Here is a 25,383-nt window from a genome sequence, read left to right as displayed (position 1 = left end):
TTCTGGCGCCGCACGTGGCGGGGGCAGACCTGGAAGCCTTGCATATCAGGCGGGGCGGCGAAGGGAGCGGGGCTAGGGTTAGTCAGCAGGGGCACGAAAACGCTGTACGCGCTGGCCAGAGGCGCTCTGGTTCCGCCTTTCTCTGCATGCTTCAGGGCTGGCCTTGAAAACAAGTTCTAAGGCTCAAGGGAGCTCTGAGCCTCGAAAGCTCACACCCTGGAAATCTCGGTGGTCTCTAAAATGTCGCTGGACCCGAGTCTTGTTCTCCCACCCTACGGCGACCCCAGCTCTCCGTCCCCACGCTGCTCAGGTGAAGGAAGTCTGGCCGCCACCCACACGAAAGGCCAGACCCAGGAGGGCCCTTCTACAGTGAACATTTTGTTGCCACCCCTGCGCTTTCGTCTGTAGCAGGCTGCTAAGTAAGAAGGGGCGCAGTTAAACAAGACTTCCCGAGCCCAGCCATGAACTCTGCTTCAGAGTTGCTTTAGGCAAACGGCCCTCTCTGAATTCCCATCTACAAAATGGTGACAAAATCCCTGATAATAATAGTACTTCATATTTGTGCAGCACTGTTCACCGGTTCAAAGAAATAGACATAAATTCTTGCAATCCTTGAAGCAAGCTGAAAGGTAAGTAGTCAGGCTTTGTGGCCTACTTGGGAAGTTCAGACTGGGAGATTATTTGTCAGATGTCAAGCGTTGGTTTGTAAGAAAATAAGAAATATTATTAATCATAAACAATCAGGCAACTTGATCTGAAATACAAGCCTGTCATGGAACTCTTCTTCACATACGGGGCCTTGGGCTTTCAGACTTCTCAGGCCAACCTCCTCCTGCCTCTAGGTTCACACTAGGTTACAATATTGTCCTCATATTGTAGCAGATACGGGGCCTGAAGCTGAAAGTGCAACCTTAACTTCATGTGGTGTAGAGGTTATAGTGTCCAGCTAGGATCTGAAAGATCCTCGTTTGAATTTGCACTCTGTCATGGAAGCTTGCTGGGTGAGTTTAGGCCCGCCGTCACACGCTCTGTCTAACCTCTCTCACATGATGAGGATAAAATGGAGGAGAGGAGCTGATGTAAATCACTTTGAGTCCTATTGGGGAGAAAAGGTAAAGTATAAATAAAGTAGATAGGTAAATAAATGCTCTGTCCCTACCATATTACTGAGATATTGGTTGCTTCCACCAATAGTCATTTAATATAGAATTTCCATTACTTGATAATTTAGTTTTAATGGAGAATCCAGATGACATTGTTGGCAGGCAGCTCTTCCAACTTTCTGTGCCGTTTTGCCACCCCTTTGGGGATCTGATATATGGGATTTAAGATACTAATTATTTTTAAAGCCATTCATGACTGGGAACCCACTTATCTAAAGAACCACAATATGCACGCACAAACTTAGGTCAGTATGCCAATCTCTTTTAACCATCTTCATTGTTAATAAGCCAGCAGTTCTTGGTCAGAAACAGAGCCTTTTCAGTGGCAACTCCATTACTATGGAATGGCCTGTATGCAATCCATTCTTTGTTTTCTGAAAGGGCTTATAAAACCTGTTGATAATGGTTGGATTGTTGAATTGATACGTTGTCAACAGTTAAACTGGTGGTGATTTATCGACTGTCATTGGTGCATTGGTGAAATTGATGGTTTTACAGTTGATTTATAATAAGTTGAGTTTGTAGGTTTGCATATGTGTTTTTTGCAACGTTTGCACTTCATCCTGTTTCTTATTATTTGTTGTTACCCCTCCTGAGCCTATCAGAAAGGTGGGATATAGTTGATATCTACAGAGAATAGTAGAGTTTACATATGAAGCTGCTTTATACTAAATCAGACCACTGGTCCATCTGGGTTAGTATTGTCTGCTCGGATGGGCAGCAGATCTCCATGGTCTCAGGGAGAGGTCTTTCGCATCACCTACAGCCTAGTTTGTTTTAACTTGAGATGCTGGGGGTTGAACCTGAGATCTTTTGCGTACCAAAACAGAGGCTCTTTCACTGAGCCACAGCCCCTTCCCTGGCCTGTGTATGTGGATTTTTAACGGGGAAAATATGATTAAGTGCTATATGGAACCACAGTTTGTTTCCAGCTAATTATGGAAAAATAACCTTTCAGCAGTGCATAACAGCCTCACATAACATGTCATGTTCAAACACTTATGCTTTGTTTCGTCATTGTTCCAGTTCTGTATTCAGATTTCTGCTTGTTTTCATGTTCCTGCAATCCAGACCCTATTGGCACTGTTCATTGGATGCTCCTGCCTGTTGATTGTATTTGACTTACACTATGTAATTTACCTTGCATCTCAGTGAGAAAGGCAGGCTATAAATAACATAAATAAATATAATTAATAAATATGGATAATTCCAAGGTATATGATTTGCTTTAAGTTCTTAAGAAAATCACTGTATAAATGCTTTGGGTTCTTTTGCTTCATACTGCAACTATAGGCCTCTCAGAACAATCAGCCAGTTTACGTGACAGGCCCAGGAAACCTACCTGGCAGGCACTGATATTTGGGATTCTACCTTTTAGATTATCAGGATTTGATTCCAGTGGCACCTTAGAGACTAGGGTTGCCAGCCTCCAGGTAGTGGATGGAGATCTCCCGGAATTACAACTGGTCTCCAGGCCACAGAGATCAGTTCACCTGGAGAAAATGGCTACTTTGGGGAGTGGACTCTATGGAATTATGCCATACCAAGGTCTTTTCCCTCCCCAAACCCCTCTTTCTCCAAGTTTCTCCAGGTTTCACTCCCCAGATCTCCAGGAATTTCCCAACTTGGAGCTGGCAACCCTGTTAGAGACCAACAAGATTTTCAGGGTATGAACTTCCAGGGGTCAGGAATGGAGATCTATATCCTAGCCAAAAGGTGGATTGGGTGTTACAAGGAGGAGTATCATGATGCAAAAGTAAAATGCAGCTTGATTAGATGGGAGGAGTGTAACAAAGCTGCATTGTACCTGCTTTGTGTCTTGATGCCTTTCCTTGCAACACCCCTCCCGTCTTCTAGCTGGGATATAAAGGCTCAGGGATCTCCACTCATGAAAGCTTATACGCTGAAAAGCTTGTTGGTCTTTAAGGTACCATTAGACTCAAACCCTGGTGTTCTACTGCAGACCAACATGGCTACCCACCTAAAATGATCTTTTTGATTGTTCTTAAGGCCCCACTCCAATAAAGCTTCTGAATTGGGCATTTCCATGGAGCAGGGAGACAGGATCAAGGCTGCTGTCTCCATATCTCAGGTAAAGTACATTTGATCAAGCCTGCATTTTATTCCATTTACTCAAAAAAGTTTGCTGTGTTAACTAGATGACATGACTAAGTTGTTGTTTAAATGTCAGTGTTTTCTTTTTAAACCACTTCCTTAATTTTTAATATTGAGGCCTTCTTAGGAATGACAGTTGAGTACCATTTTCCTGCCTGCAAACATTAGTGTGTCATCAGGGTTTTTGTTGCTAGCGAGATCCCATACTTCAAGCTTGCCTCAGAGCTAGGGTTGCCAGCCTCCAGGGCATCGTGGGCTCTGCTACTGGCATCCCACTATCTTCTTCTTCTCCACCTGGAATACTTCAGATAATTGAGCTAATTGGAACTTGCATTGACCTGGATTTACATTATTTTTCGGATTCCACTTGCTGGATGTTTTCCCATGTATTTTCGTTGCACTGTGAATGTTTGTGTGATGTACTCTGTGTTACTTGACATTTGACTTTGTGATTTTGGCTGAATTTCCACCTATATATTGTATTGACTGCCTTTGTTTATTTGTGTCTCTATATCCCACTCATGTGTACTCCTTTCCACTGAGCCTCCTGGTAGTGGCTGGAGATCTCCTGGAATTACAACTGATCTCCAGGTGACAGAGATCAGTTCCCCTGGAGAAAATGGCTGCTTTGGAGGGTGGCCTCCAGGGCTTTTTTTCAGCCAGAACATGGTGGAACGGCATTCCAGCACCTCTCCAAAGAGATGTGTCTGGTGGCCCTGCCCACCTAATTCCCTTTCTCCAACATGCAGGCCAAGGCGTCAGGCTCTTTAGCAGGAGCAACACTCAACCTCCATTCGAGACAGAAGCAGGGCTTCCCTGCCAGTCAGCTGAAGCACCACCTGGCAGGAAGAGCCCCTTTCTGTGCCGCTCAAGTGAGCGACAGGAAGGGGACCCTTTAAACTTCAGCTGCCTGGCAGGGCTTCCCCACCAGACAGCTGAAGCAGGGCCCAGTGGGGAGAGCCCCCTTCAATGCCAATCAAGCGACAGGAAGGGGGCCCTTTAAACTTTAGCTGACTGGCTGAAGTTTACCCTGCACGGTTTGCTTCAGCTGGAAGTCCCCACCAGCCAGCTGAAGCTGCAGGGGTTTAAACGTTAAAGAGACCCTTTCCAGGGGCGGCTGCACCCTGCGCGATGACATCACTTCCCAGAAGTGACATCATCACATGGTTCTGGGAGCACACGTGGTGGTGCGAGCACTGAGTTCCATGATCTCTTTTCACAGAAAAAAGCCCTGGTGGCCTCTATGGCATTATATCATTCTGACGCCCCTCCCCAAACCCTGCCCTCTCCAGGTTCCACCCCAAAATCTCTAGAAATTTCCCAACTTAGACCTGGCAATCCTACTCAAGAGCTGTGCCAACTGCCGTAGAAACCCTGCTTATAGTAATTGAGTAGGGTGGGATCAGTACCCTGCATGTCTTTGGAGACAATGTTTCCTTATCATCACTTCACCTATCATAGTTCTTAGCCCTGGCACTGAAAACAGAAGTAGGTCTTTTTACTTTTTCTATCTTTGCTTCAAAGGCAGGCCTGCACAATTTAGGACCCAGCAAGCTGTACACTGTTGCCCAACCGTGTGGTATGGTGAGGTGACCCACCCAAGGCCTTGAGAAAACTAGATTTTTTCTCTGCCTGCTTGGAACTACAAAAAAGGCAAGATGTCCAGCAAGGCCCCGTCTGTACCTAGCAGATCACATTCAGCTTCGTAGGTTGGAGCTGTGCAAATCTGTCCTAAGCCACGTTTTGTTTCAATATTATTTTCAAATTTCTGCAATCTATAATCTATTGTATTTCCCAGCTGTTGAATTTCCAAGTTGTTGATCTTACTGACTTACACTATGCAATCTGCCTTGAGTCTCGGTGAGAAAGGTGGACTATAAATGATGTAAATAAAATAAAAATACAATACAAATTTGAGGAAGCAACTAGGTTTAGGATGGCAACTCAACACTTTTACTTTTCAATGGGCTATACCCTGCTTATGTAAATATACCACCCTGGCACATACAACATACCTTGTGCAAAACCTGAATTCTTACTTGTTCTTGCATGTATGCATAAGTGTTCATTTTCCTATTATAGTATTGTAGATAACTAATGAGACATATGAAGGGTCTGCATAGATTAAGCTAACTCCAGTTTACATGAGATATGTAGGAACATTTGGAAAAACACTCAGTGGAATGCTGCTGGGTTTATCTTGATTTAGCTGGTGTGTTCTTTTTTGCCTTGCTCACCATTGACCTTCACTCTCCTGAAAGCACAAAGGGGAAGTGTGCTTAATTTCAACACCAAGAAGTATGAAACTGGCAGCCTAAGGTGTTTGAGAGGCATTCACAAGTGACCACTTTGCAACAGCTGGGGGCAATGACCTACCCTATCATGTCAGGTTTTTTTCCACACTAGTCATGCAATGAACAATGAGAGGAAATTCTTTCACTCACTGTTGTGAAAAACCTGCCCAGTTCTGAGATGCACTTTGATAATTAATGTAACTGAACATAATACTTCATGCATTTGATCAAGTGGGCTTTGGCTTTGAAAACTTATGGCCCAACCAGCTTATTAGTTTTTAAGGTGCTACAAGATTCTTTTGCTACTTTGAAACAGACTAACATGGCTACCTCTTAGATCTTTATAATTGAAGTACTTAAAGCTCACTGCCTTCAGTTATACATAAAAGCTATGTAATACCTTTGTATTGACCAATCCAAAATAACACAAAATAGAGTTCAAGCTTCCAAAAATAACACAGCTTAAAAGCTTGCATAACTATTTGGTGTTATTGTAGATGGTCTATACGTCTCAGAGCTTTTTGCTTTCGGGTATGCTTTGGACTACTTGCTGCCTTCATTTATATAGTTTCTCTTGAACAGCAACCTTTGTTCTCAGGTTGTATTCTGTGCACTGTCTTTAGACAAATATCAGTCTAGACTCAGATGTGAACTGGCCAGGCATTCCCTATGTATAAAGGAAGGCACAGGAAGAGCGAAGATTCCAGTCTTTCTCAAATGGCATGCCTGGAACTGGCTGGAGATTGGAGGCAATCAGAAATCCTTGTTCTTTCCAGGGTGAGGCTCCCTATGAAGCACCTTTCAAATGTGGTAGGCTTACAGCCATTTCATAATTGTATGCTTTTCATTGCATGTGTATGTAGAAGACATGCCCCCAGCTGCTACTACCAGACACACCCCACCTACACAAAGGCAAACAAGCATAGAAACAACCCCTCCCCCATCCCTGGCTGGTTATGCTGCCTATCTTTTTCTAACAGGCCAGGGTAGGAGACAAAGTGGTCCACATTTCCTTATTTGTGAGGCAGCAGCTTCAGAACCCAGCTTGTACCAGGGGCCAGAATAGAGGCAGGCAGCAGCAACCTTTTAGACAATGCAGCTCAGATCCATTTTTAAAATACGCAAATATGTGAATTTTTTCTTTTGACAATCAGAGCTAACTACTGTGACAATCGAAGACAGCAATATTTAATATGTACTTTTTAAAGAAAGCCAGATAGGATTTTTATTTCAAATGATGCGGTTACTAGTGGGATTTGGGTGGCCTTTGTTCTATGGGTTCCCCTACACAGTACTGATTTTAAAAATGTAGTCCAACTCTCTGCCCAAGGACAGGCTTATCCATCCTACCGGTTTTTCTTCAATTTGTGAACCTTTTAGAAGCAAGTTCTTACCTGTACTGTGTCTATATACAAAAATAATATGCACAGTGCCAGTTTGGCTTGAGCAAGCCTTTGCACAACTGTACAACTGAAGTCCTCTGGGGGCTACAGCAATGATACCACACAATGCTCTCCCTAACTTCAAATTCCCAAGCAGCTTCCCAAACCCCTATTGTTATATGCCTGTATTTCCCAGAACCTCTTGAGGTCACTGTCCTCATTCAACGCTACTGCACCATGCCCTGAATTTTAAGTATCTTTTGGAACAGTGCTCAGGCTTGCACACAGCAGAGCTGCCAGGAGAGTCTCTTCAGCCAACTTCCAATTTCACAGGAAGAGCTGGAAGGTTCTGCTTCTACAAAAGCCACTGGGGCAGTGCAGTAACCTGCCTAAGGGGTTCAAAGCATACCTGAAACACAAAAATAGCATCTAAGCAATACACAGCGAGCCTTGAATTTGACAAACTTTTCCATCCTCTTTTGCATGTGATGCAGGCATGTTGCTTCAGAAGCAGGAATGAATAGAGAAAAGTTTGGTCGACTTCAGCAACATCCGTGTGGAGCAAGACAGTCTTCTCTTACGGTGCTCCATGAGAAGAAATTGCACTGGAGCAATGAGGGGCTTGACTTTCTACCTCTTGTGTCTTGCCCCTGTGCAAATGTTTGCTATTACATAGGATTTCTCCATGATTTTTAAGGCTAACTCACAGTGTCTGTAGCTAAGAGATGTGTAAATATGCAGTGGACAGGCAACAGGGCTAATCTATAACCCCATGCTTCTGCTTCACTGTTCATGGAGCCCATGACATGAAACGGGCGTCTTTACCACGGTAAACACTAGCAAGTGCAAAGCTGAGGTATACATTCATAACACTTCATGAACAAAGGACATGGAGCTCTGATCAGCACTGGCGTGTGTCACTGCAAGAGAACAATCCCATGTCTCTGCGGCAAACAACAGTCTTTGTACCACAAACATATTCCACGGTAAATGCATGCCATTGACATATATTCTACACATCTCCACCTGGTATAGCAAATGAATCTGCCTAGGTAATGCAGAGGCCAGGAGGCCAGTTCTCATCACAGCTGCAGGACAAAAGAAATCCTGGACTTGGCACATGCTCTGTATTACTCAAGCCAACCGAGGATCTATTCCTTAACTAGTCCTTTAATAATTATCTTGAATTTATGTAAAGCCCCTTTGGACTTTGTTTAACTTTGAATATTTGCCTGCTTTCCAAATTCCATCATGTCTCTGTGAAAGAGAGCTTTGAGGCATTAAACTTTAAATAAGAAAAGTTTTTTTTTTCCTGGATAGGTCAGGTAGCCAAAAAACCTTTTAAAAGTCAATTTCACCAAGAGTAAAGGTGAATTTCAGTGTCTCCAAAAAAGCACAAAACTTCTATATTCTAGATTACAAATCCAGTCCTAATCTGAGGCACATTCACTCTCCCATCAGTGTCTTATGTTTGCTTGCACGTGTTGAAAATGCTCATTCAAAAAAAGGGAAAGTGAGGGAATAGTTAGAGACAGACATGTCCCATCTGAGTAAAACCCTCCCACCAAAAGAGACCACGCGCCGCATTTACAGGACAGATACCACCTTAGCATTAGCTTCATGTGTTTAGGCATGAAAGCCAGCAAAAAACTGGCCAATTTCCCTAACAAGTTAGAATCACATCTATCAATACACCCATTGTATGCATTGTGGAAAATCATGCACACAACTCCCATACTACCAGCAATAGACTGGGAAGTGAAGTTGGCCCTGAAGCAAGCGAAGCTGAGCAGCCCCCAGTGGTGCTGCAAGCCTGTGCTGCAGAAGCCACTCAGCTGAGCAGCACCAAAGGGCATCAGCTCACCTGTTGCTTCCTCACCCAAATTAGCAACAGTGCAGAAGCAGCAACTGCTGAGCTGACACCAAATGCCACTGCCATAAAGGGTCTGAGCCAAGTGGCCTCTTGAGGTACCAGCAGAGCTGCTGGGGTTTGGTTCTGTTTGCTCTTGGCCACCTGTGGCCCCAAAGGCAATGGCCCACTTTGCACACAGCACAGTAGGTTGCTGTACCACTCAGTAATATCTGAAGATGGCCCAAGATTGTTCAGGCAAGTGCTTACAGTAGATTAAAGCTGTAACAGAAGTCCCCAACATATGAAATTAACCACAAGTTGACTCAAGTTACCATGTTGTGTCTTATTTGTCTAACAGTTCAAAACAAATCAACCTAGACAATTTAGAGTGCTGAGGAACACAGAAATAATTCACCTGAAAACATTTAGTGGAGAACTTAAGAAGAACAGAAAGCATGTTTGCAACAACAGAGGAAATATCTTGTCTAAATGAGCCATGTGGAATTTTACTAGAATAAGGGTTCTAGCAAACTTAGTTGTATTATTGCAGCATCATGGAAATGCCCAAGATCCATATTGGAGTGTTATTGAGAGAGGTAAGGTAAAGCCAAATGTCCATTATGACAGGTGCACTCAGATCTTCACCTTCAGGGATATAAGCAACAGTCTAAAGTCAGATCACCCCTTAGAGGCTGAGCAGCCCAAGTTGTAGGGTGCTGCAGCACATTAACAACAAAGGATAGAGTAATACATCTGGCCAATGCAATGCTTTTACATACGGTTAAGCAGAGAGGAGGTCCACTTGAAGATGACTGACAAGTAGGAGTCCACGCTATTGTCAGACAAGATTTCCTTGCTCTATTCAGTGCCTCACATGAGCACATACATGGAAAGGATTGATGCCTAACAGTTCTGCAATGCTTGAATGCCTAAAGTGGCTTATAACCTCATGATGCAGGCTGCATTCCCTGTATAACTTATTAGTTCAATCACCCTAAATCCCACTCCTCCTACTTTGGACAACAGCTCATTTAACAATCCCCAACAACAACAACAAAGTCATTCACATACAACAAGCAACGTACTAGATGCGGAGCCTCAGGCATCATAAACACTAAAGCATTTCTGTGTGTGCGTCTGTCTATTTTGTGGTGGGAAGATTGATTTAAAATAGGGATTTTTTAAATATAATTTATCTCTAAAGGCATTCCTGCTAATTCTAAAACCACCTCCTTATGCTCAGATATACAAGGTCTCTCACTCACACAAACACTATGGGACAGTATTATTCAATACAAACGTCCACCTGATTTCATTTCATCAGTGGAGAAGTTCTAGGAGATCCCATCCAAGAAAAAGGTAGAAAGTGAAGGAACAAGTACATGATGAGAACGTGAGCCTTGCGGCAGCTGTAGAAATCCACTGTTGATGGAAAAGTGAAAGCTCAGCATTATAAAAACGGCTTGTGCTCCTGAAATAAGACGTTGGAGGCTCAGTTGCGTCTTCATCCAGAGGGGTCAGCTCTTAAGCAGGATGACAGGCTCACCATGAAGCACAGATCAAATTCTCCAGACTCTTTTGTAACAAACACCTCAAAGAAAAAGGAGTCACTCAGCTCCATTTACCCCTTAATCCATTTTTTCTGCTTAGACTGCAGAATTTAGCCAGTTGTGCCTGGAAACAGACAAAATGGAAACAGCCCCACAAGCAAATACTGAGAAGCTCCTCCTGTGAACAGTCAGGAAAACCCATAGCCCTTTAAATATGGAGTAACAGATTCAAACACACAGCAACCCCAGTCATGTGGTACAGACTGTCTTGTTTTTTTCCCCCTCAGGAAGAAGGAGCCAAGGTGAAGAGGATTCCACAGTCACTTGAGGTCTCCCAGGAAATTCAGGAGCACCTTGTGAAACTCCTGAGGTTTATCAAGGTAACAGGCATGGCCAGCTCCGGGCAGCACAACAACGGTGGATTTGGGCATCTGTTGAAGGCTTTGCAGGGACTGAAGACCCAGGCCAGTATCGTGTTCTCCATAAATAATCAAAGTTGGAGTCTAAAAAAATCAAAACATTAATAGATTAGGTACTTTTTACCAGAGCCTGCAGGCAGCTTTTTGAAAGGCCCCCTGAATGTATTTGTAATATGTCCAAATTGCCTTTCCCACTGATGGAAATGCTCAAACTAACACATATACAGAAAACACAAATCAGTACCAAGACCATTTTAGAAAGCAAATTTAAGAACTGCAATAAAATTAAGCTAATATAGAGTGCTAGGAACCAGCTGAAATTGGAAGGTAAAAGCAAACACTAACCTTAGCCAACACCATTAGAAAAATGAGAAAAATATATGATGTGTGCTTATGGCTAAACGAACCAATGAATGTTCTTGGTTGGGAGCAAAAGAGAGGGAGAGCCGTAGTTGTAAAGACTCTACTTCGTCCCCTTAGTTTGTATCTTAGAGAAAAATGGAACACAAAAAAGGGCCTGAGATAATATGAAAGCACAGGAAGGCGCACATGGGAGATAGTGGTGACTGTGCAGACAGTGCTTTGCAACCCCACAGGCCCAGGCTATATATTAATACATAAATATTAAATACATAATATTTAATATATAAATATTTAAAGTGCTTCAAATACATTATCTTCTTGGAATCCTCACAGCCACCCTATAAAGTAATCAGTATCCTATCTAATTTCAAGTGGTCCCTCACATGCGAATGCTTAAATCCACACATCTGCCCCCCTTGCCTACAAAACACATTTCTACAGATTTTGGGGGACCCCTCATTTGCAAAAAATCCAAAAAACTAGGAAAATTACATGTGTGTGTGTGCGTGTGTGTGCGCGTAAAACTCAAAAATGTTTTCTGCACATGCACACAAAGCCCACCTCCCTCTGACTTCAGGGGGAACTTCAACCACTGGGAAATCCTAATTGTTGCTACCAAGGGGGTGAAGCAGCCAGGGATTCATTACTACCACCTCAAATAAGGAAAAGAAGTTGGCACTGGCTAGGCATGCCCATCAGCAAGACCAGAAGCTCCCCACCACCTCCTTGCGATTCTCCCAACAGCTAGCCATCCATCCACAGGACTCACTGAGGTAGCAAAGCACTGGGCCACCCACCCTATCGCTTCCGTTCCAGAATGGTTGGGAGTCTCCACTCTTTGCCAATAGTTTTTGTTTGAGGCTCCAGGGACCCAGTGTGGATCCATGCAAGCCGCCCCCGCCCATGCCGTTGTCCCACTGAAATGATGCAAGCAGGTGCTCTGCCTCTTCACTGGGTCATCAATTCACTCACACTGTTTCAATGTGAGTATACCTGGGGGGGGGGCTCTGCTGGCATCAGTGGTCATGTGGGGCACCAAGAAGTCCAGCCTGACTCCCTCACCCACACAATTCTTGTGGTGCCACCCCCTTGTTATCTTTATATTGCAGAAGCTGAGAAGGAGAGGCTTCCCAAAGATCACCTCATAAAGCTCATGCCCCAGAAAGGATTAGAGCCAAGAACGTCCTTACCTGGAATTTAGCCACTACGCTACACTACTACTCTCTCACAGGGAGAAACGAGTAAGCTCAGCAAAAACCTGGAGTGCAGATACTTATCCTTGTAAACGTTATTAGTATTGTGATTTTGAAAACAGAATTTTTTTTAAAAACAGAGCCTCTCTCCACCCGCTTCTTTCTTGCAAGGATTAAGAAACCAAAGTAATGGCTCCTCAAACATCTACCTTCACTTCACTTCTTTCAAGTTCTACTTCTCTTTCCTAGTTCACCATAACGTGCAGTGTGTCATGGAACCACATCACATGACATGAGTGTGCTCGTTGCTGAGATGCAGACAGAACAGGCTAGCATTCTGGGGCGGTGGGAATGCTGGGAACCCAGTCTCTCTAGCAGGGACAGATTACAAACTTAGTCTTTAGAAAAGGCTTTACTGCAGCAGGTTTGGAACATAAGTGAAATGCTATCAACGTATATGAAAGCAAGGTTGTAAGGAAGATCTGAAGCAGTATGACTGAAAGAACAATTCGGCCCTTACTGTTCTTCACATCAGGGTTTCCCTCCAAACCTCAGGCAGACAAAGTATGCAAAAGAAACAAGCTGGCATGCATTTCCTTATCTGGGTGTCACAGTTTGTTTAAAGAACCAAGACTCTGGATTGGGCAGCAGGGGAAGAGTCAGAATGGGAAGGGACAAAAATTTTGGCTGGCCAGGATCAGAGATTAGGAGGTAGAAAAAAAGTAGCTTTGAAGCTGCTCAAAGCCACTGAATATTAGGAAGAAAGAAATTCTGGTCCTTCATCACTGTTGACACATTCCAATTTTTTTGAAAACTTGCTTTTTTAAAAAAAAAAAAAGTGTGGTTGACTTTTCCTGGATGCCCAGTGTCACACCAGATTCTGCACTCAAAGTGACAGCATGCAATGTACAGATTTTTTCCGGAATACGCTCCATTCAAGGCACCAAAGCTGCATCTGTGAAGTCTATCTCCACTCACCCTTTCCCTCCTCCCCACTAGAATCACAGGCTAAAGCTGCCATTGCAATATCAAATAAGCTAGCAGAAGGGGTTCCACTGAACTGCGCTAAAACCCATACCTGGATTTGCTGATACTGCTGAATAGTGAAGTCCTTCGTTCCCACTGGTGCAATGGGCACAAAGCCCTTCAGCTGTTCCCCATTGGCCAGAAGGAATGGGATGGAATAGCGGCCACTCATGGATGAGCTTATTAGAACAGGCCTTTGAAGCTTCAGCTCTTTGAAGATTTGCTGAAGAAAGGCAACGCGGCTTTGTGCTGTCTCCAAAGCACTGGAACGTGGAGTGTCCCCATAGCCTGGTGAGAAACACAAGAAACTGGGTTAACAGACCGCAAGGGCAATGGCAACAATGGGACTATACTAGCAAAGGACCAATAAAGTGATCCTGACTGCTAACTTCTACCCACACACACCTTCAGAGGTAAAGAAAACAATTCTTTGGACAACTTCATACAATTGTATCCTTGGTTGTTGTGGGTTTTCCGGGCTGTATTGCCGTGGTCTTGGCATTGTAGTTCCTGACGTTTCGCCAGCAGCTGTGGCTGGCATCTTCAGAGGTGTAGCACCAAAAGACAGAGATCTCTCAGTGTCACAGTGTGGAAAAGATGTAGGTCATTTGTATCTACTCAGGAGGGGTGGGGTTGAGCTGAGTCATCCTGTAAGAGTTTCCCAGGGTGTGGAATGCTAATGGCGGGAGGCTTCACTGTATCCTGAGGAGGTTCTTTTGCATATGGATTGGTACTTGATGTGCTAATCTTCTCTGCAGGGCTATTGTCGGGGATAGAATGTTTTGTCAGCCTGGTGTTTTTCAGAACTGGAAACCATGCTCTGTTCATTCTTAAGGTTTCTTCTTCCCTGTTGAAGTTTTGCTTATGCTTGTGAATTTCAATGGCTTCCCTGTGCAGTCTGACAAAGTAGTTGGAAGTGTTGTCCAGTATTTTGGTGTCCTGGAATAAGATACTGTGCCCTGTTTGAGTTAGGCTATGTTCAGCCACTGCTGATTTTTCAGGTTGTCCAAGTCATGTTCTTTTATTCTTGTCTGGATGCTACGCTTTGTGGTCCCGATGTAAACTTGTCCACAGCTGCAGGGTATACGGTATACTCCTGCAGAGGTGAGGGGGTCTCTACTGTCTTTTGCTGATCGTAGCATCTGTTGTATTTTTCGGGTGGGTCTGAATACTGCTTGAAGGTTATGCTTTTTCATAAGCTTTCCCATCTGATCAGTAATTCCTTTGATATATGGCAAAAACACTTTTCCTGTAGGAGACTGTTTTTCCTTGGTTGTTTGATTCATCCTGGGTTTGATTGCTCTTCGGATTTCATTTCTGGAGTAGCCATTTGCCTGAAGTGCGTGGTTTAGATGATTAATTTCCTCATTGAGAAAGTGCGGCTCACATATCCGTCTTGCACGATCCACTAATGTTTTCATTATGCCTCTTTTCTGTCGGGGGTGGTGATTGGAGTTTTTGTGTAAGTACCGATCAGTGTGAGTTGGTTTCCTGTAGACCTTGTGACCTAACTGAAAGTTTGCTTTGCGGATGACCAGGGTATCCAGGAATGGGAGTTTTCCCTCGATTTCTTTCTCCATTGTGAATTGTATGTTCAGGTGGATGTTGTTGAGATGATTCAAAAACCCCATCAATTCTTCCTCCCCATGGCTCCAAATGATAAATGTATCATCCACAAACCGGAACCATACACTAGGTTTGTGGGGTGCTGATTCTAGAGCTGTTTTTTCAAAATGTTCCATGTAGAAGTTTGCTATAACTGGGCTGAGTGGGCTCCCCATGGCCACCCCATCCATCTGTTCACAGAATTCCTTGTCCCATTGGAAGTAACTGGTTGTCAGACAATGGTGGAATAAGGCTGTTACATCCTCTGGGAAAATCTGATTAATAAGTGCAATAGTGTCTTTTACTGGAACCTTGGTAAACAGGGATACAACATCAAAACTGACAAGTATGTCTTGTGGATTGAGTTTCAGTGTATGGTTCCGGTTTGTGGATGATACATTTATCATTTGGAGCCATGGGGAGGAAGAATTGATGGGGTTTTTGAATCATCTCAACAACATCCACCTGAACATACAATTCACAATGGAGAAAGAAATCGAGGGAAAACTCCCATTCCTGGATACCCTGGTCATCCGCAAAGCAAACTTTCAGTTAGGTCACAAGGTCTACAGGAAACCAACTCACACTGATCGGTACTTACACAAAAACTCCAATCACCACCCCCGACAGAAAAGAGGCATAATGAAAACATTAGTGGATCGTGCAAGACGGATATGTGAGCCGCACTTTCTCAATGAGGAAATTAATCATCTAAACCACGCACTTCAGGCAAATGGCTACTCCAGAAATGAAATCCGAAGAGCAATCAAACCCAGGATGAATCAAACAACCAAGGAAAAACAGTCTCCTACAGGAAAAGTGTTTTTGCCATATATCAAAGGAATTACTGATCAGATGGGAAAGCTTATGAAAAAGCATAACCTTCAAGCAGTATTCAGACCCACCCGAAAAATACAACAGATGCTACGATCAGCAAAAGACAGTAGAGACCCCCTCACCTCTGCAGGAGTATACCGTATACCCTGCAGCTGTGGACAAGTTTACATCGGGACCACAAAGCGTAGCATCCAGACAAGAATAAAAGAACATGACTTGGACAACCTGAAAAATCAGCAGTGGCTGAACATAGCCTAACTCAAACAGGGCACAGTATCTTATTCCAGGACACCAAAATACTGGACAACACTTCCAACTACTTTGTCAGACTGCACAGGGAAGCCATTGAAATTCACAAGCATAAGCAAAACTTCAACAGGGAAGAAGAAACCTTAAGAATGAACAGAGCATGGTTTCCAGTTCTGAAAAACACCAGGCTAACAAAACATTCTATCCCCGACAATAGCCCTGCAGAGAAGATTAGCACATCAAGTACCAATCCATATGCAAAAGAACCTCCTCAGGATACAGTGAAGCCTCCCGCCATTAGCATTCCACACCCTGGGAAACTCTTACAGGATGACTCAGCTCAACCCCACCCCTCCTGAGTAGATACAAATGACCTACATCTTTTCCACACTGTGACACTGAGAGATCTCTGTCTTTTGGTGCTACCCCTCTGAAGATGCCAGCCACAGCTGCTGGCGAAACGTCAGGAACTACAATGCCAAGACCACGGCAATACAGCCCGGAAAACCCACAACAACCATCGTTCTCCGGCCGTGAAAGCCTTCGACAATTGTATCCTTAGTCATTACAAACTCTTTCTTTCCTACATTAAACTATCTATAAAGGAAAAAACAAGTACAGGATAGGACTTCTCTCTTATTTTATGGTTTCAGGAGGGCAGCAGAAGTGCTGGTCCAAGGGAACAGTTAGAACACACAACTGCTTGTTTACTAGGGGAGGCTGGATCACAAAATACTATTTTACTAGTTATTTTGCAGGGTTGGTTTACTTTAGTGGACAAGACTATAAGCCATAAGCCAAGTAGTCTCTGTTTCAGATACCAGTCTATGAATTCACTAGGCAGCCTTAGGCAAGCCACCATCTTGCAGTCACAGTACTGTGGTCCCCAAAGACATTATATAAATACCCAGTATGGCAAACCACTCCTGTTAGTCTCTTGCCACGAAAACCACACCGGGGGTCGCCATAAGTCAGCTATGACTTAAAGGCATTCTCCACCCCCACTACTCTTGTACTGGGGGGAAAAGGGCACCAACATTAGGTGGAAATATTCCAAATCACTCCAGCAGGACTGAGATCTGCTGCAAAATGCAAAGCGAAGGTTTGTTCCTTTGAAACAATAACTCTAGGGAGCTGATGGTGCAAGGTTGCGACTATTCAAGAGGAAAAATGACACAACTGCTGCTATTTCAAATCACTTCTAACCTGCACATACTAACAATTAGTCTTGGGTTCCTTCTGAGTAGACACAGCCATTTGGCTTGCATTACCCAGCTGGGCATTAGAGGGTTCTCCTGGCTCGCATTTGTTGGTAATTAGCTGCCATCTTACACAGTGATGCAAGCCAAACTTTTATAGGCTAGTTCCATGATGTCTCCAAGGCAATGGGTAACTACGACAAAGCATCCCTGATCAGGGACTGAGTATTGTCCCCTAGTATACATTGAGAGTTGTTTAAAAGAGGACTATATCCAAGCAATATAGGCAGTACCGTGCTTCACTGTGCTGCTGGTCACAGCCTTCAGGAAACAGGGCACTAAGAAATTAGCCAGTCAGACTAGTGAAGGGCAAACAAAGGCCTAGGGGACTCGTCTCCCACTGGCCTCCAGAGTCCCTCGCATTAAACTCTCACCAGTATGAGAGGAGAAGCAGAGCTCTTATCACTGTCACATCACACTGGGAAAGGGCAGGTTAAAAAAAACCTCTGCCTGTGTGACCTGGTTGGTGCAGAAGTGATTCCCTGGGCAGAGCTCATGTTGCTGACTCTTCCACTCTTGCTCAATGTCCCTGTTAAAAATTTAAGTTACTAACCAGGAAATTACATCGTGTTTTCACCTGGTTATTTCTCACTTTGGTTTGCAAGAGCATGTAAAACTGAAGGCGAAAGGTTGAAGAGAATGCAGATAATTTAACAGGATATTCTTACCAGGTAAATCAATAGCTATTGCACGATGCCCATTCTCAGAAAGCAAAGCTAATGTCCCCAATTCCTCCCATGTTTTGGAAGTGAAGGACTGACCATGCAGGAAGATGATCTCCAGCCTGCTAAGGAAAACACAACATTTAGAGAAAGTTTGTGAACTCTTATAGAGAAACACAAATACCACCCCCCCAGCACAAGAATTAGTGCTACCCAAGAGTTTGCACATGACAGACACTGAAATGGAGATAGATGTGTACTCAGAGGAGACGTTCACGGCAGAGAACAAAACAGGAATGGGAAAGGAAAGACAAAAAAAGACAGCACAAGATTACAGGAGATTGCTATAGGGGACAGGATAGGCTTGTCTGCTTTTGCCAAGTTCTCTCTTCCCATTTTTAGAAAGTTATATAAGCGCTCATACTGCAGTGGTATAGCAGTAAGCCCTCACATTCTAACAGTCAGGAAAAAAGACACTAAGCATTTTAAATGAAGTTAGCATGAGGAAGGAGCATGTGGATTGGCCCCAATGATGTTGCAAGCACACACCAATACTAACCCACGGCAGTCACGCAAGTAAACATGCAGAACTTTCCACAACAAATAAATGGTGACTTGGGGACGGCTGAGTTTTCAATTTTCCCACTGATGAAAATATTCTTGTTTATTTCTGGAAACTGAGTGAGTCTGCAACACATGGTCATAGATCTAGAGGAGTTAGCCGTGTTAGTCTGTAGTGGCAAAATCGAAAAGAGTCCAGTAGCACCTTTAAGACTAACCGACTTTACTGTAGCATAAGCTTTCGAGAATCACAGTTCTCTTTGTCAGATGTATCTGACGAAGAGAACTGTGATTCTCGAAAGCTTATGCTACAGTAAAGTCGGTTAGTCTTAAAGGTGCTACTGGACTCTTTGATTTTGCAACTCATGCTAGCTCTCAAATGTTCAGATTTCCTGCAACAGTTCTGTAGAACCTCATGTTTATTGGGCAACAGAAACTACCATCTTAAAGGTCCACAAGATAAAATCACTCAGTCCAAGCTGTTGTAGTTTTGAACTGTTGTCCACTTTGCCAGTTGTAGTACATACTATGGAGCAACTGCCCCAGAGGCCAGTTCTAGATTATAACACCTAGCCACAGTTATGGACAGCTTGCCATTGGGTGATGGCAAAGTGAACAGATGATTTATTTATCCTGCTCACCAAAGCGTCTTTTTCAGCAACAGAATAATAGCTGTTACTGGATAAAATTCAACCAGCTATCCTAGGATTCACTTTAAGTACCGGGGGGGGGGGGGAATGAACAGATATGCTACCACAGCAGTTTCAAGTATCTAGGGCACTGTCTTATTAAGAGTACTGGCCATCACCAATGTCCAGTGTCGGGGTGCCAGATCATCAGAAACCAGTAGTAAAAGCCACACACCATTACGCTTTGCCTTGGTGTTACTGGGCTATAGGAAAAATATAGCTTATCAACATTTGTTTTGTCCTTAGCAGTCTACAGGCATCCCTGAACCTAAACTCCCAATGACACACCAGAACCACAATCCAAGCTAAATGTGACAGGTATAGTTTAAGGAGAAAAAGATCTGGGGTCAGGAGGGGAACTTACTTTTCAGTGCTGGGAGCCCCATCTTTCTGTACTAGTACAGCTTCTCTAAAGAAAACAGAAGGGTTTTGCAGGACTGTCCCTGTTAGGATAGTGACGTTGCTGCTGCTTTGACTCTTCATATCTTCCTCCATAGCTCGTGGCTTGGGGATGTCGATGGAAGAAGTAAATCTCTCGTGTTGGATTGCAGGAAGTAAGAGGTAGAGGACAAAGGTAACCAGGACTCCAAGTACCAGAAGACCCAGCCTGTTGCGTATCAAAGTCATAGTCATCTTTTCTGAAAGAGTTTGAGAGAGAGAGAGAGAGAGAGAGAGAGAGAGAGAGAGAGAGAGAGAGAGAGAGAGAGAACACTGGGATCAGAGACCTTGAACACAGACTGCCTGGTAAAACAAGGCCAGTAAATTCCATTCACCAGGAGAAACTGCAGGATTCACAAATGGGTTAAGACAAGATTAGTATTAAGATGGCCATGATCAGGGGAGACTTTCCAATCAATTGCGCCCTATCTGCAATCAGTATTTTAAAAATAATAATCCATCTGGATATGGGTGCCTTGATTTCAGATGACAATAACTTTCTTCCCCAAACTTCTCCTACAACAGCAATAGCTGATTTGGCATCCAAGAGTCTTACTCCCTTTGTTGAGGGTTTGGAGAACCCAAAATGCCTGGCTTATCTTGTTTAAGATTATGAATCTTAAGCAATCTGGGCAATAATTGTGTCCTAAGCCTTCATGATGGTAGGTGGTACTGGAGATGGACAAATGCAATACCTTGATGGCTCGGTGTAAACTGTGACCAGTGACCTGGAAGTGACATCAGATCATCATCTTACTGGACTGTTACTGCTTCAGTACCCTTTAACTTATACACCATCTATAGAGTTGATCTGAGAAATTTACATCAGACAAACATAGCCACCTGCCAAATCACAAAATATGCTGTTTTTGCTGCAAGCCAGCTTCTTCTGGCTGGCTGAAACATCCCTGCCAGCCCCAGTATTTTAACTGCTGCATAGAAGGCAGAAATGCTCAAAAACACATAAAGATGCTTTATACTAAGTCAGACACTGGTCCATCAAGGCTCATACTATCTACTCTGACTGGCAGCAGCTTTCCAGAGTCTCAGTACGTATTTTTGACATTTGCCCACTATCTGATTCTTTAATCTTGGGATCTGAATCTATGACTGTGTGCAAAGCAGATACACGATCACAGAGCCACAGCCCACCCACTGAAAAATGTATTCTCCCCTCCACCCATCCCAAATGCTACATTTCTATGTCAATGAAAACAAAACAAAACTCTTGCTTCCTTATTAAGTCCCTAGACTTTGGGGCTCAGTTGACATTAGAAAGAGGAATGCCTCTGCAGGAGTCACCTGCCTCACACATACTTAAGTATGCCTGATTCTTACAGTAGGAGAATACAGGCAACCAAATCCATTCCACATACCACAGACACCCTAAAACAGCAACAAAATACATTGGTAGCTTTTTTGATAGAGAAGTGAATTTCACTCTCACAGATGAGGAGACAGCATGCACATGAACTCATGAAGCTGCCTTATACTAAGTCAGATGGCTGATCTATCAAATCAGCATTATCTACACTGACTGGCAGTGGCTCTCCAGGGTCTCGGGTACAGGTTTTTCCTATCACCTACTGTCTGATCCTTTTAACTGGAAATACCAAGGGACTGAATCTGTGACCTCCTGCATGCGAAGCTGATGCTCAGCCCTTGAGCCATACTCCATCCTCACTCAGTTATACTCAAAGGCATGTCCTGTGGGTACTCATGCAAAAACCTACTTAAAGACCAAACAGGTACCATACATTATGTGCTTCAGTTCTAAAACACCAGAAAGCATCTTGGGTAAGCGTCTAGGCTAGGACCTGATTTGAAGCCAGTGAGCATCATGTTGTTCGCCTGACTTTATTTCAAAGGAATTTATGTTCAGACACATTAGAAGCTGCCATCTTGATGCATTTCACTGGTTTACAATGAGTTTCTCCACTTCTCTGGAATTAACCAGAAAGGAAAGTCACTTTTTTTTCAAGGCCTGTAAACTAATAAACCATAAGCTGTACCTAGTCCAACACTGTATATCACTAAATGCAGCCATGTACTTAGCCAATTGCTTGGGATGAAGTTGCCAGGTCCCCAAACTTTCAAGCTGTCTAAGCAAGTTAAATTTTTCATACAGGGGATTTAATGCAATAGTCTGTTGTCCATACAGAGGTGACAGAGACTCTTTTAAGGAGTATCATCTAGATGAACACTATACAACTAAGCCCACAGAGTGGGATGTTAAACACTGAACACCCAACTGGGATTATATTTTCCAAGGGAGCAGAATTACCATAAAGATATCGAAAGTAGTGCCTTTATTTTCTGTGTTGCTGAATACCTGGCATACAGAAGCAAGTGTCCCTTAGTGCTTGGTCAGCTACTGCTGTTTCTGCTTCACACAGGCTCACCTTTGAACACAGACGTGCTTTCCTCAAAGCCACTATCTTATGAAAAACGTACTGACTTGGCGATAACAAGGTTGGTAGTTGAGATGTGGACTATGGCCTTTAATTTAGGACGAGCCAGTGCATTTTCCCCACAATAATGGCTCTTATGATATCTCCTTCAGCAAAACAATTTAGGTGTTAAGTGCACAGCAATACAAGAAAAAGGCATAGATAAAGAACTAGCATAACCAATCCAGGTAAAGCAAAAAATCATAATGCCCAGGCCTCCTAGTCAGATGTTCATGAGCTCCTCACACTCGCAATACTAGTCAGACATTCATGAGCTCCTCACACTTGCAATACTGGGCCCCAACGGTTGAGAGGGAGGAAAGACCGCTCAGACAGCTGCCATATTACCAAACAGCACAGGGAATGACGTCAAGATAGTCTATGCAGAGATTATGTAAGCAGTTTATCTGAAACCGTAGATAGGCCTAGATACAAGTTATTTAATACCTACATTAGAGACTGGGTGCTCAGGGCTCAGGCTTGACCTAGAGAACGATTTGAATAAATGTCCCTATTAGCAAAAGATCCCTTAATATCAGAAGGCACCAGCAATGCTTCATCTTTTGAGATGTCATGGCATAGACAGGGGCTGCTGCCTTGCAGTGAAGACTCAGAGTATTACCCACCCCTGTTTAAGAAGCAACAAAGGATCAAGATAGCCAAAGCAGTACAAGAGCTCCAGCAGCTACATGGAAGGACTAACGCTTCCAGTCTTAAATATCAATTTTAGTATTGAAGGGGGGTCTCCTTTCAGCAGCTACCTTGTCTGATTCTATCCAGCAGCTGAGATGCAAGTGTGCGGTCCTCGAAGATGTAGGTTTTTCCTTGGTGCACAACCTTTAGCTTTGCAGGAAACAAGACGTAAGCCTGAACTCCTTCTTTCAGAAACTGTTGTTTGAGCACAACAAAATGCTTCCGCCTGGCGTATGTGGCTGGGCTAAGGTCGGGGAAGAAGGATACCTTATTACCCTGAAAGTCTGCAAACTGAGAAGCCTGTGATGCCTTCAGTATTCCCTCTCGATGCCTTAAATCAGAGAGAGTTATTAGCACAGCACTCCTGTTACCCTCCTGGGCATTCTTTGCTGGGAGACGGTATGCATTTTCTATACAGACAGGAACTGCTTTCCCATTTAAGTCAAACACAGTTGGCACTAAGTTTTCTATGAATGGAATGAGATTTCCATCTCTGACAGCAGCTGGGACACCAATGACCCGCAAGTTCCGAGCCCGCACTTTGTTCTCCAGGGTCTCCAGCCTGTGGTCCACTTTCCGGTACCCTGCTGCAATCTCTCCCATCAGAGTAGAGTGTTTTACTACACAACCTTGGGTGGACACCATCTTTGCTTCCAGCACTTCTACTTGATGGTCTGTCTCTTCCAGGCACTTCTCAAGCTTTGCTAACTTTGCTGAGAGAGAAGTTAGGGTTTGGCTTATAGAATCTTGTTCAGATGCCATTTGCTCCAACAAATCTGGTATTGAATTTGCTGCATTCGGACAAAGACACACACCACAAGGTCTTCTGCAGTCTGAAAGCATCGTCTCCATACCGGTTTCTGAAGATCGCTGAGCCTCAGCCATTGATTAATTTTCGTCTCAGGAAAGAGGAAACATTAATACCTTCAAGAAGTAACCAAGACTACTATTCTTGCTAGGACAAGCTCGTAACTTCCCACTGCTCTGGCTGGTTTAAATGTAGCAGGACACACCCTTGTTTACAAGCCGTTTTGCCTCCCTACTATGTACACACCTTCCTTCTTCCCCTCCTCCAGCAGCTTCACAGGCGTTAAAACACACACAAGGCCACTACTGATGGGGTGGGACTATGTGAAACTCCTCAATGGATACTCTGCAGCTTGCACAGAAGAGCCTGAGAGTGAATCATGAACTCGCTGGTACACACCCACATCTCTCCTCCGGCTCCCCCCTCCCCCCAGTTATACCTGGCAGATCCATCCTATTCAGTTTGAGCCACAAGCCCTGGGAAAGCACAACAGATCCATTTCTCCCACCCACTCCTTTTAGCAATCGCCTTCAGGATAACATCTAGAGCAGTTTGCTTTCTGCATACTAATCCTTCAACCCTCTACCAGCACTGGCTCAAAGTGTGGTGTCTGGTCAACATTTCAGGAATAGAAAACGTAATGGAATTAGGCTGTAGAGGTGGGAATTCTTTGCTAGGAAGATGTATGAGGAACAGTAAGTGCACTAACGACTCATTATGCTTTTAAAATACTCGCCCCGCCTCCCCTTTTAAACATCGGGGCAAAAACTAAAAGTGGTATTTACATAAAGGACGCAGACGACACTCGGCAACCTGGCTTACTTTCCCGGCCTTGGATCCAGGCCTTGGAAGACGATGCCCTCCCACGCCAGTGCTGCCCAGCCACCCCCGGCAGGCAGGCGGCTGATCACCAACCCCGCCCCTGCCCGCCCCTAGGCCGCCAAACACCGCGCGCACCGCCTCCCCCTCTCCAGCCAACGCGGGGTGGACTCCCTCTGCCAGCCTCCGACTTTGCAGAGGCTCGGCCATCCCAGCCACTACAACGCGCCCTGCGCTGCGCAGCGCTCCTCCCCCCAAGGCAGGCCCGGCCCGCCGGCCGGCCGACGGTACCTGCGCTTTCGCAGTCGCCGGAACAGCTGTCGCCGGCCGCTGGCTCTCTCGCCCGCCCCTGTCCCCCTTGACCGCTTGCGGGCGTTGAGCGAGCAGCGTCACACCACAGCACAGCACATCACTCCCCGCCCCGCCGCCGGCCGCTCCGAGCGTACAGCGCCACCTACCGGCCGACGACGGCGCCGCGCCTCTCTCGCCCGGGACGCAGGAGGCGCAGCCAAGGCTGTGGCGGGGTGGGGAGGGGGGACCGGCTCCTGTAGAAGAGGAGGGGTGGCCAGGAGGGTCCAGTAGGAGGATCGAAGAAGCCGTTCTTCCTTCCCGCACCAGTCTTCCGATTCAGGTTCTGCATTTTGTAAGCCACCCCCCCCCCCGCCCCCACCGAAAAGCCCGAAGAGGAATTCAGTCCAGTACTAGAGCATCTGCTTTGATTTATTTTATTTACGTTATTTCTACTCCGCTTTTATTACAGGCATTTTAAACAGTGTAAATCAAACAACATGGATATTCAATAAATAATGCAGTAGGATATACAAATGCAAACTTGCAGAGATTTGAAAACAAGCAGAAATCCGGTACACAGCTGAAATAATACTAAAATGAAGCAGAAGCAATTTTACGTGACATAATAAACGACAGGAACAGGCAGTGCACAGGAGTCTGCAGTC

At 44.5% G+C, this 25,383-nt stretch overlaps 1 protein-coding gene and 1 long non-coding RNA gene across 5 annotated transcripts; one reads left to right on the top strand and one right to left on the bottom strand.

Annotated features, from left to right (window-relative positions):
• The first annotated feature begins 53 nt into the window (after positions 1-53).
• LOC129328992 (uncharacterized) lies at positions 54-19,802 on the top strand. 2 transcript variants are annotated; one of them, XR_008596911.1, is made up of 4 exons: positions 54-629; positions 3,174-3,255; positions 10,644-10,736; positions 19,717-19,802. It is a non-coding gene; the product is annotated as an uncharacterized LOC129328992 (long non-coding RNA). The 2 variants fall into 2 exon arrangements; XR_008596912.1 differs by lacking the exon at positions 19,717-19,802 and adding an exon at positions 12,248-12,364.
• Positions 9,130-24,834, bottom strand: LOC129328991 (protein ABHD14A-like). Of its 3 annotated transcripts, none has more exons than XM_054978360.1 (5): positions 24,719-24,834; positions 19,584-19,857; positions 17,976-18,094; positions 13,410-13,645; positions 9,130-10,859 (listed from the first exon to the last, which is right to left on the bottom strand). In XM_054978360.1, the coding sequence occupies exons 2-5, from the start codon at positions 19,850-19,852 to the stop codon at positions 10,677-10,679; spliced, it is 807 nt and encodes a 268-aa protein (XP_054834335.1). In that variant the 5' UTR covers positions 19,853-19,857; positions 24,719-24,834; the 3' UTR covers positions 9,130-10,676. The 3 variants fall into 3 exon arrangements, with proteins under 3 accessions (XP_054834335.1, XP_054834337.1, XP_054834336.1); XM_054978362.1 differs by having other exon boundaries at positions 17,976-18,091; XM_054978361.1 differs by lacking the exon at positions 24,719-24,834 and adding an exon at positions 24,394-24,508.
• Between the last annotated feature and the right edge of the window lie 549 nt (positions 24,835-25,383).

The sequence above is a fragment of the Eublepharis macularius genome, chromosome 4, assembly GCF_028583425.1.
Source record: "Eublepharis macularius isolate TG4126 chromosome 4, MPM_Emac_v1.0, whole genome shotgun sequence".
Lineage (NCBI taxonomy): Eukaryota > Metazoa > Chordata > Lepidosauria > Squamata > Eublepharidae > Eublepharis > Eublepharis macularius.
This window is presented reverse-complemented; position numbering and strand designations above follow the sequence as displayed.

Coding starts and splice junctions, on each gene's coding strand:
- LOC129328991 (XM_054978360.1), bottom strand. CDS start 19,852: ATGACTATGACTTTGATACGCAACAGGCTGGGTCTTCTGGTACTTGGA. Junction 13,646..17,975: donor AATAGCTATTGATTTACCTG/GTAAGAATATCC, acceptor GTTTCTCACCAG/GCTATGGGGACACTCCACGT. Junction 10,860..13,409: donor AGCAGTATCAGCAAATCCAG/GTATGGGTTTTA, acceptor TGATTTTTTTAG/ACTCCAACTTTGATTATTTA.